The sequence below is a fragment of the Molossus molossus genome, unplaced genomic scaffold, assembly GCF_014108415.1.
Source record: "Molossus molossus isolate mMolMol1 unplaced genomic scaffold, mMolMol1.p scaffold_m16_p_4, whole genome shotgun sequence".
NCBI classification, from domain to species: domain Eukaryota; kingdom Metazoa; phylum Chordata; class Mammalia; order Chiroptera; family Molossidae; genus Molossus; species Molossus molossus.
Window position 1 is genome coordinate 82,455,659 of NW_023425377.1, and position 12,150 is coordinate 82,467,808.

The 12,150-nt window shown below is 46.5% G+C and overlaps 1 protein-coding gene across 3 annotated transcripts in view; it reads left to right on the plus strand.

Moving 5' to 3' along the window:
- Nucleotides 1-12,150, plus strand: part of PTK2B (protein tyrosine kinase 2 beta) — a 119,284-nt gene that overhangs the window by 75,129 nt on the left and 32,005 nt on the right. For all 3 annotated transcript variants that reach the window (XM_036240257.1, XM_036240256.1, XM_036240255.1), the window contains exons 3-5: nt 8,260-8,438; nt 8,949-9,036; nt 10,259-10,338. In XM_036240257.1, coding sequence (XP_036096150.1) covers nt 8,260-8,438; nt 8,949-9,036; nt 10,259-10,338 — 347 coding nt within the window. The remainder of the gene's footprint in view (nt 1-8,259; nt 8,439-8,948; nt 9,037-10,258; nt 10,339-12,150) is intronic.

Genomic DNA, 12,150 nt, shown 5'->3' on the forward strand with positions numbered 1-12,150 from the left:
CCCACTCTGTCTGAACAAAAATAAAAAAAATGTCCTCTGGTGAGGATGGAAAAAAATACTAGTTTTTCAAGCCCCATCCCAAATTCACTGAATCAGCATCTCTGCCTCCAAGGCCCCACTTCTGCCTTCAGGACACCCAGCTGGCTCACACTCTCTGGGAAAAGATTATGGGGAGGGGGCCCAGGGTATGAGGTCATTGTTTTAGAGTCAGAGAACTCACAAGATACTGAGTCTGAAAGGGTCTATGAAAGGGTGACAGAAGAATTGGATGGAGCAAAAGGAAGAGAAGTCTGTAGATGAGCATCGAGTGGTTGGAGGTGATGCTTAGTGCGCTCCTTGCTGCCATTCTAGCACTTGTTAGTCTCTAAGCAGATGTGGCCTCCTGCAGAGCTGGGGCTATGTCCTGTTCACCCCCGAATCCCCAGTGCCTACACACAGCCTAACACAAAGGAGATACGCAGTGGATGTTTGCAGAATGAATGAATGAGCTGATGCCTAGAGAATACTCAAAGGAGACCAGTAATCTCCTAGCTCACTTGATATAAAGACCAAATAGGAAGTTGACTGAAGGGAAGATTAGCACTTGTGAGTGATAAAGTGTAGGAGGGCTAATAGAATTCCAGCTGGTTTAAAATAGAATTCCCTATATATTCGTCAGCAAGTCACCTGACCTCCCTAGGTTTCAGTTTCTTGGTTTAAAAACAAAGTCAATTTAAGTGATCTCTAAATTTACTTAAGGCTCTAAAATTCCAGTCTAAGTTTTACAAGCTTACTAAACATTTGAACATTTGAGTATCTATAGAGTTGAAGATTTAATTTTTTTGTGGCTACGCCAGAAAGGTCTGCTTTTATATCTGAGCTTCTAGGTTCTAGAAGGCAAAAATGTCTGTTCAACTTAGCTTTCATCAAGATCTGGGTAATTTTGGCTGTTCTTCTGCTCTCTGGTCCTGGACATTTATTGTCTAGTCAGCGTTTTTATTTTAGAGTTGTATATTTCACAGGGAATTTATTCACCTCGTAGAAGCTGAGCATATCAGTGGGGTGTGAGGTCCCCACTTGCTAGCACATGAGCCAAGCATGTAGGCATAAGCTGTGGCATTTGTCTCGAGTTGGAAGATGATGTCTGCTCCTACTATTTCACTATGAATTTTTTATGCCTGATCTGCAAAACCAAGCTTATAATAGCTAAACTGAAACATTTAGTTTTGAAGAGATTTTTTTATAATTATAAAATGAATATATGCATGGTATACATGGAAGGAAAACTACAGACCAATATTGCTCATGAACATAGATGCAAAAACCCTTAACAAAATATGAGCAAATTGAATCCAACAATATATAAAGTGAATACATGTTCATTCAATAATCACAAAAATAATAATGATACACTTTAGCCCTACTGTATGCAAAGCCCTATGCTAAGCTCCTTACTTGTATCATCTCATTTAATCATCAAAAAGACCCTGTTAGAGAGGAATATTTTTACTTTTTACAAATGACTTACCGGGGAAATTAATTTGCCTAGAGTCACAAAGCACATCAGAGATGAAACAGTTTCTGATTCTGAGGTCATTCTCTTCACTACTACACTTTATTTTATGTATTTTTTAATTTGTCATTATTGATTTAGAGAGAGAGAAAGTGAGAGGGAAAAAGAGATAGAAACATAGATGAGAGAGAACATCTATTGGCCACCTCCTGCATGCCCCCAACTGGGGATTGGGCCCACAACCTGGGCATGTGTCCTGACCGGGAATCAAACTGGTGACCTCTTGGTGCATGGGTCGATGCTCAACCACTGAGCCACACTGGCCTGGCTCAACTACTACATTTTATACAAAAGTTCAAACACAAGAAACCTGGAAGAAGAAGGCTACATGTGTATAATTTGACTCACCCAAGGCAACACTGTTTACATTTTGATATATTTCACTCTGGATTTGTTTCTGCTTCTATCACTGTCACACTTTGTGTATGATTCCACATCCTATCCACCCCATTTATTATAATACAAACAAAAAGTCCAAGAGTTGAGTGATGCATGGAAACCCCCTTAGAAGGTGGGGGTGGGCACATAACACAGTGTTATGTGCTTATCTTATAATTTAATATCTGCTCTTTTTATTTATACCACATGTTATCTAATCCCACCCAAACTCCCATCACTGAAGGGGTATTTCGTTCATTTTAAAGATGAGGAAATGGGGGTCAGGTGCCCAGATCTTGTAGACTCCAAAGCCAGTAGTGGTGCCAGTCACCACACCCCTGATCTCTTGAACAATTTTGATGGTAGGTCACTATCCTTTATAACCCCAGCTTGTTGTCCAGGGAGCTAGCCACTGTTCATTTCCTCAAATAGTTGAGGACCGTCTCCACGCCAGGCACTGGGCTTGGAATCAGGGATGATATTGTACGTGAGGTTTGGCTTCTGACCTTCATTTGAAAGGTTAGGAAGACAAATGTGGACAATTGTCTTATTCTGATTGGTAAACGTCCATGTTAGTTTCTTAGGGCTGCCATAACAGAGTACCACAAATGGTTGACTCAAAACAACAGAAATGCATTCTTTGCAGCTCTGGAGGCTATAAGTCCCAGATCCAGGTGTTGGCCAGGACATGTACCCTCTGAAACCTGTAAGAGAAGGAAACTCCCTTGCCTCTTATTCGCTGCTGGCAAGTCTTTAGCATTCCTTGGCTTGCAGATACAGTACTCAAGTCCTCCACCTTCACATGACATTCTCCCTGTTTGCAAGTCTCCCTGTATGTTCAATTTCTCCTTTTTATAAGGACAGCAGTCACTGGATTGGGACCACCCCAATGACATCATTGTAATTTGATTAGTCTGTAAAGACCATATTTCCAAATAAGGTCACACTGTAAGGTACTGGCTATTAGGACTTCAACATATCTCTTTTGGAGGAACACAATTCAACCCGCAATAGTGTCTTACTAGGTGTGTGTATAAAGGTCTTTGGGAATCCAGAGGAGGAATCAGGAAGGGCTTCCCAGAGGACCTCACAGTGCTGACTGGGTTTTAAAGGATAACTGGAAGCTCACTGGATGAAGGGACAGGAGGGCGGGGGAACCAGGGGTCTTCCAGGCCAGAAGAGCACGCTGTGCTTGGAGAAGAAAGAGAGTCATTCTGGAGCTTAGAGCACAGCACGGATGGGAGTGGGAGCTGAGGCTGGAAAGAACACGTGGAGGAAAAATCCAAAGGGCCTTTTATGCCTCGTGCTCAAGAGTTTGGATCTTATCCTAGCATGCAGAGAATGAGGAGCCAATGAGGATTTTTCAACAAAAAGTCACCTGTTTGAAAATGTCCTCAATCTTAACGTGACACCTTTTAAATCAGAATTCAGGCAAGACTTTTGGGAACTAAGGCTTCGCTTTATTAAAATTTAAACTCAATCATTTCTAAAAAGAGGAGCATTTTGACTTCATTGAGCAGACTGTAAGGAGGGTGAGTGAAATGAAGCCTGAAAGCAATGTGAAGGCCTTGCCTCCGGCTGGGCCCAGGAAAGCAGACCTGAGAAGGAGGTTTGCATGCACGAAGCATGTTTGAATACACTCCTGAACTGCACCTGGGGGAGTGAGGGACTCAGGACGGGCAGAGGGAGAAGTTGGGCTGTGATGCTGTCGTGACTCAGGGAGCTCTGAAGCTGCGGTGGCCCAGCAGATTGTTGCAAATCGGAATGAAGGACAGGGCCTTTATACCCCTGAAGTGCCCAGTCACTGGATGCAGGCTGCCCCCAGTAAGAGCTATAACCTTAGTAAAGGCGAGGTCGATTCTAATGAAAGGGGGGGGGGGAGTCACAGTTATCATATTTCTTTATTATTATTATTATTTTTTAAATCCTCACCTGAGGACATTTTTGCATTTATCTTCAGATACAGCGGGAGAAAGAGAGAGAGGGGAAGAGTGAGAGTAAAACATCAATGTGAGAGAGAGATATCGAGTGGTTGCCTCCCACACAACCCCAGCCCGGGCCGGGGACAAACTGCAACCGAGATACGTGCTCTTAGCGGGAACCGAACCCAGGACTCTCCAGTCCATGGGCTGATGCTGTAACCACTGAGCCAAAACGGTCAGGGCAGTTATCATATTTCTAAAAAACCCAGCTACTAACATGAAATATGTTTTATAAGCTCAAGAATAAAAAAAGAGATTAGGTATTTTATTTGAAAAAAAGGTGGACTTAAGAAAATCATGAGACTACAGAGAGGACTAAAGAAATCATAAAATGTGGCTGAGATACAAGGATAGACTATTAGATCAAAGGACAGAAAAAGAGATGAGAAACAGCCCCACACATATAGTCACTTAACGTCAGACCTCCTTGTAAAAACAAATTCATTTTAGCCTGGCAGTGTGGCTCAGTGGTTGAGCGCTGACCCATGCACCAAGAGGTCATCGGTTTGGTTCCTGGTCAGGGCACATGCCCAGATTGTGGGCCTGATCCCCAGTGGGGGGCATGCAGGAGGCGGCCAGTCAATGTTCTCTCTCATCCATGTTTCCATCTCTCTCTCTCTTATTGTCTCCCTTCATCTCTCTCTAAAATCAATGAAGAAAAAAAGCACACACACAAATTCATTTTAAACCATTTCTTGTGCTATATACAGAAATCAATTTCCGATGGGGAAACGTGGATGAGTGACAATAAAGGAAGAGAAAGTGGATTGAGTAACTAATTGCTCGGGTGACCTTTCTTTTTTTGGAAAGAAATTGGCCTGGGCATGGGGACAAGTGTACAATCCTTCTTTGTTTCTGACCTACAAGAGGAAATGCCAGAGAAGAGGGAGAGAGGCAAAGGCAGTCTGGGGTCTTCACACTAGCTGATAACGAGAATAAATCAACGTTAGCCACGCAGGAAGGAACGCCATGGAAACCCCACTGTTTGCAATAAGGCACCAGATGCTGGGAGCCACGGGCAATCTGAGGGCCTGCTTTTCAGTAGCTCTCGTGTGAGGGGAAGTAAAGGTTTTCCTGTAGCAAAAAAGAATCCTGGTCTTATCTAAATAGTAACTGATAAAATTAAGACAGCCTTTCCTTTTCCCCTATCGTGTTACATATGGCAATTTAGTGAGTAGGAAGACATCTTATACTGTTGTTTTTAAGAAGTGATTTATTAATAGAGAAAGAAATATTGACTCATTAATGGCAATCTATGAGCCGTGGGCAGAGGGCTGATTTTGCTGCTCCCACTGTATACTTGAGGAGCTGCGGGAATATTTGGGGAGCGGCAGGAAAGGGTGAGGGAGGCAGGGCTGATCCCAAAGTCTGCACAGTGCGATCATGCCAACCTCAAATTTTTCTTCATTTAAACAGATTCCCTACCCCGCTCGGAGGACCCCTCAATTTAAGCTACTTTCTTCTGCCCACCCACTAAATAGAAGCTCCTTGAGGAGAGGGCTCTGCGCACTGGGGTTCCTAACAATGCTCTGCAGAGGGAGTACGTCATAGAGGGTCGCTGATGGTTTGAATGAAGGAAACATTCTGCAGCTTCACATGACAAAGGTGGAGACAGCAGGATGTAGACTGTGGCCCAGGGAGTTTGCCATCCTGCTAGAAGTATGTGTCAGAACTGGGGCCAGACTCTGGGTTCGTGACTCTTCAGTGAGTGGTCTTTCTGTGTCACCGGTGATGGTCATCCTCGTTGCTCCCCGGGTGCCCCTGGAGGGTTGGTGCACTTTACAAAGCAATTCTGGAGCTGGCACAGACTTCACAGTCCCTACAGGACACCCCTCCTCAGAACCCACTCTCAAACTGCAGGGTTCCCAGGCCGCCCACATTTCTGACTAATTGGCTACATTCTTAAGGGTTCCAGCTAGCCCCTCGGGTCCAGGAGTAGGCAATGCATCCCGTTGTCCTATCTCTTTGGTCTCCTCCGATCAGAAAGAGTTCTTAAGTCAGAAAGAGTGCAGGCCTTTCATTCTACTGCTCTGTGAGAAGATCCCCTCACCCTGAATGTCATGACCAGACTCAGCCATGAACTTTTGGCAGAAATGTCTTCGAAATGGTGCTGTGTTCTTGGTGGATCAAGGTGAGGGACATGCTCCGTTCACCTGTTCTACTGATGATGATGTTAACACGGATGACCCGGTCATTTGTGTCTGCCAGGTTTTTCTTGGTATATGATTAGTGTCTGAGGAAAGATATACTAAGGCCATGTCAATATCCTATTACCATACGACCTCCCTCCTCCATCTTTATCATCCTTTGATGAATCATGCCCGAACCAACCAACGCTGTTTATTGCCAACGCTGTTTAGTGACTTTCTATTTTCATTCCTTCTACATTTACTAGTTGGCATCCTACTGCAAGGAAGAACATTTTGTTTCCCTTATTTAGTTATTTATTTATCTATCTCATATTCTATTTTATTCAGTAGGATGTAATCTGTTCCTGTCTTGTGTATTTTAATACTTAGGTTGTCCCAGATTTGGCCAATGCTAGCCTCTGTAAGCTGATTGTTTCCTTGTTACATAGCCCCAACATTCTCCAAACTCTTCCTTTTTAAAATTTTTTTTATTTTCCCTAGTCCTGGAATCAGCCATTTCCCCTAGCAGCCCTGGATCCTTTTAGTGGAGAAGGATATTTGGGAACTAACACTCAGTGTTTGGTACCCAAAAGACAATGAGGACACCATGAATCCTAGGCTCTTTCAATAAGCAAAGTGCTGGTGTGTTCTCTCTCTGTCTCACCATGAGTTCTCAGCAATACTTCCAGTTGCAATCCCTCGCCACAAGTTCTCTCCGACCTTCCCCTCTCTATATTTCAAGGACTTTCTCCAACAGTAAGAAACCCATTTGCCATTATCCTCAATATATTTACTCCTCTGCTCAGTCCCCCTGTATGCCCCTTGACCATACCAGCCCTCTCGCCCAGCCCCACCTCCTCCTGTGCTCTGATTCTGGCTTTGCAGCCACTGCCAACCCCTCAGCCCCACCACTGTGACCTGTGGCCTCCCCCCACCTCTAGGAGAAGGAATAAGAAAACGAGTTTTTAAAAGGTGAAGGAGAAGAAACCAGACTTTTGTTTTTCTGATCTTTGTTTTTACAAAAGTATCAGAATCTACACTGGATTCTAGAGTTTTTCAGACCTCCACCCTCCAGCTTTATCATGCCAGGTTCTGTCCTAAGGACTTTCATCTAATTCAGTCCTCATTGAACCATTCAAAATAGGTGCCATTATTATCTCTGTGTTATAAATGGTTGTATGGAGTCTTGGTGGCATGCACATTGCAAAGACATTCAACAGAGATTGGTCAGTGCTTGAGAGTTATAAAATTTGCCTTTGAGGGTCCTCTCTGTTCCACCAGAAATAGGCTTGATTCACTAGTTATATTCAGAACCATATGAGAAACCCGAGTTAAACTGGAAGCAGTGTGATTCAGAACTAGGCATGGCCTTGTAGATGAGCATCCAGGCAGCTGCCCAATGTCCTCCTCTTAACCCAGCTCTCTCTCCAGGCTTGGAAGCTATGGCATCAGGATGTCAGGCTAACTTCTGGTCAAGAAAGCAGGAATAGCCCTGGCCAGTTTGGCTCAGCGGTTAGAGCGTTGGCCTGCGGTTCAGAAAGAAAGCAGGAATAAGGCGGGCATTGAATTTCTTATCAACACTGTTTCCTGTAGTCATACTTCTGTGTGGGGCCTGTGTCACTTAATCCCCTAATGTGAGTCCTGTCCTTCTGTCTTGCCCAGCCCCACCATTCCACAAAACAGCTTGTTCTAGTAGAAACCCTCAGTCTCCAGGGGGCCAGAGTTCAAAATCCCAGCTTAGTTCCATGAGCTGTGTGGCCTCCATCAATTTCCTCATCCACCAAAATAGGGGATGTAATACCTACTTTCCTGTGCCTATGGATTTAATGAAGTAATGTATGCAAAGTGCCTAGAAGTGCCTACTGAAGACCCTGAGTAATGCTGACTAAATTGGAAACCACTCAGAGGGTGCCTTTGACTTGGTGGATGCTCGGTGATTATTAATCGGTTGGTTGGAATGAAATCGGAACCACAGAATGGGTGCTCTTTGCCTCGCTGCAACTTCTCCTTCACTTCTGCTGCTTCTTCCTTCACTTTGCTGGTTTGTTCATTCATCACATAGAGCCCCCTGGGTACCAGGTCTTGCACCAAGTGCTAGAGAATCACAGATGAATAAAACATTAAGATGGAACATCACCCTAGAGAAGCACCTTCTGCATGAGGACTGTGGGAGCCTAGAAGGAGGTACCTCTGAATCGCGCCCCTGTCTTCTCCACAGGAGGTCATTGCCTCCATCCTGCTGAGCGGGCGGATCGGGCCCAACATCCAGCTGGCTGAGTGCTATGGGCTGAGGCTGAAGCACATGAAGTCGGATGAGATCCACTGGCTGCACCCGCAGATGACAGTGGGTGAGGTGCAGGACAAGTACGAGTGTCTGCACGTGGAAGCCGAGTGGAGGTAGGCGAGGAGTCCTGGGCTCGCAAATGGGCGGTGTGGAGTGGGGAGGCCCTGGGGAGCCTTCCCTGGAGCACTTCCCGACCTCTGAGAGTCATCTAGAACATCTGGGTGACGTTTTAGGCGTAGTCCCCCAGCAGCGTCCAATGTATGTATTTGCCAAGGCTGAAATGGGCTCACAACACATCCCCATCTGGGACAGATAATAGAAACATCCCCAGACAAGATTCTGTGGATGCTATGGAGAAGGAGGAAGAGAAGTGCTAGGAGAGGGCGAGTCAGGCCAATGGCTGGTCCAAGGAAACTGGTGGCCAGGAAGAGGAAGTGAGGGGACTCAGCACTCGTGCTGGCCACCCCTCTGTCCTCCATGGTTCTCCACCCAACCAGAAGTCCTAAATGGGTGGTCAGGATCCACATGGGCAGCCCCTCGCTTGTGGTGGCTGAGGCTGCACCGGCCCTTGGCCGGACCTACTTCTCCTTCAAATACAAGAGAGTCTTAATTTCCTGTCGCAGGTATGATCTTCAAATCCGCTACTTGCCTGAGGACTTCATGGAGAGCCTGAAGGAAGACAGGACCACGTTGCTTTATTTTTACCAACAGGTAAAAGATAATTCTTGTGCCCAGTGTCCTATTACACCTTAAATGCCAAGTATTACCTGTGCTCTCCTAGGAGATGGGAGAACAAAGCCATAGAGGTCCAGTGCAGAAAAGTTCTCTTGGGAACATTCCTTGGCCCCTGGTCATCTGTCCAACTCTGCCTCTCGCACAGCTAATTAAGTGCCAGCTAACCCCACCCCATATGCTCACAGCTCCTCTTGGACTTTTCTGATGGCTCTTTACTGCCCAGGAGACCTGGCTGGTGAAGCAGACAGAGCAGGTACAAGGAGAAGGCTGTAGTCTTACACACACAGGCTCTGCCATCTGACAGGACTGGTTCCTCGTCGAGCTTTGCCACTTACTCACGTGGTACCTGGGACTTCACCTGCATAAAGCTGTTCCCTCTTTTATAAGATGGGGATGATGATGATGATGGTGATGATGATCCTACTTTATAGGATTGTCGTGAGAACCAAATTATATTAGTAGCAGTGTGCTTGTAAACCAGCTCTCTGAATTAAAAACAAACCTGATTTGTAGAACTTGCCAATTTCCATGGTGTAAATAGACCTGTTTCAAGCTGCCAATGTGATATCAGCCAGCTTGAAAAATATGTTTAAATGTAATAACTAGTTTTCAATAGCTGTTTGGAGCTGCTCCAACACACCAACTATAGTGCATGTAAAGTTCCTAGCATGAGACCTGGGACAGTGAATGCCAAGTCACTGTGAGTTGCTATCATTATATTCTGTCTGATCTTAGTGCCCTCCTATATCTCTTTTCTGGTTTGCTGGAGACCATGCCAGACGTTTCTCTTACAGTAGATGTCACCACTTATCAACAGGGCTGTGGCTAAATTACTGACTCTTCCTCCAAATCCCAGCTTTCATATCTCCAAAATGAGGAGTGGGGGAGGGGAATCTGAACTCCCTGCCTAATGGAGCCAGTGGGAACATGTCTAAAGCACTTCAAAACCCCAAAAGCCTCAGCCTGTGGAGGCTTGATCAGCAGTGCCCAGGGTTCTGGAGGGAGGCAGAGGCTGAGCCGAAGGTGAGCCTACCCCTTCTGCTCTTCATCTCCTGCTACGAGTTTGTACATGGCGGGCGTATGAGACAGCTCAGAGTGGCAGGATTGTGTTCAGGGCATCTACCATCTTCTGGGGCCCCTGCTCAGAAAAACAGGGGAAGAGGGCGGGACTCTCAACCTCGGCCTTTCTCCCCACCAGCTCCGAAGTGACTACATGCAACGCTACGCCAGCAAGGTCAGCGAGGGCATGGCCTTGCAGCTAGGCTGTCTGGAGCTCAGGTACGTGGCTCTTAGCCTCTCCAGGGAGGGGTCTGCACCTCCCCTCCTGTGCCAGGATCCTGGCCAGCTCGGTTCTCTCCAGGGTGGGAAGCAGGAGTGGATATGTGAGCTGGGAGGGAACAAGTGGTGGCCGACAAAGGGTCAGGCCGTGAGGTGCTTGCCGTCTGGGTCCTGGGATAGAGGTGCCAGGTCCTCTCTGGCTAGAGCCCCATCTTCCTTCGACTGCCGCTGCCCTTGCCTCCAGGATGCCTGCTTCTTCCAGCTGTCTGCTGTCCAAGTGATTCAGTAATGTTTCTTTGAGCCTTAGGTGAGATTGTGGGAGACAGAGAAATGTTGGAATTTCCATGTGTTGTTCACTGCTATGTCCCCAGCTCCTTCCTATAGGCACTAATAAATGTGTACAAAATTAGTGAATCATCCAGACAGGTCCTCAAACTTACAGTGTTTGGGAGGTGACAGGTGTGTCTACAACTGATCATAATACAAGGCAGGATGAACTGGGTGCCAAACAGATGTACGTATAGGAGCCACGGATCCCGCCTTAGGGCACCAGGCAGAGGGGATCTGAGCTGTTCCAGGAAGGAGGAGAAAGATTTCTGTGAGTAGATGATGGAGGAGTCCGGGGCATTCCGGGCTCAATGACCAGAGGCAGGAAAAGAACAGACTGAAGGATGATGGGAGATGAGTTGTGGGAGGTAAGTTGGGGCTGATGGTGGAAGACTTTGAATGACACTCTAAGAAATAGGTCTTACCCTTGGCTGTGGGCCAAGGAGGGTGATGTGGTTAAACCTGTGTTCTAGCACATTCTTCTCCAAAGCAGCACCATTCAGTTCACCATCCATCATCATTCATCTGCCCATTCCTCCCTCCCAGGGCTTTTTCTGCACCCCTTATTTGTCTTACAATGGTGGTTCCAAAGTCTGGTTGCAAATCATAATCACCTGGGAGCTGATTAAATTAGAATAACCCTAACGCTACCCTTGGAAATTCTGATTTAGTAGAGCTGGGTGAAACTTCAGGATATGCATTTAAAATTTTTTTCTTTCTTTCTTTCTTTTTAGAGGGAGAGAGAGATAGAAACATTGATGAGAGAGAACATTGGTTGGCCGCCTCCTGCATGACCCCCACTGGGGGTTTGACCCACAACATGGGTATGTGCCATGACCGGGGTTTGAACCAGTGACTTCGTGGTGCATGGGTTGACACTCAACCACTGAGCCACACCAATCGGACTAGGCTATGCAAATTTTTGACAAGCCTCCCGGACAATTTGAACACAGTTAGCCTCATGAGTTGGTAGAGGGGGTTTCAAGACCATTGTCAGGGAAACCTTGGGCCAAGGGTTACTTTTGGTTTGTGGAAAATGTGGTTCCAGGAAGAGTCCTGAGCCTGTCTGTGACCTTAAAGTTATAGAAAGTATAACCCTGCTGGGGCTTCTGGGGGCCATGGAGGAATTCTGGCTCCCATCCTGCGTCCCAGAGAGAGTGCTGAGGTGTCCCTCAGGGAGGACTGTGGGTGGGAAGGGGAGGATCCCACTTTCATCTCAGCGTCTGAGACTGTTGGCGTTTGTGACGGAACAGGTCAAGGACAGCCTCGGAGGGCTCCTCGTGGCTCTCCCACTTGGTGACTCTGCCTCAACGAGCAAGGGGACACTAGGGTCCTCTGTGCAGTGGAAATCTGCAGCCTGTGCTGCTAATTGGAAGACAGACCACCTCACCACAGGTGGTCGTGGTCCTGGGAGTTCTGTGCTGGTGGGTTGGGGCTGTCTGTGAGGTTTACTTGATGACACGTGCCCTTTTATGCCTTCCGAGA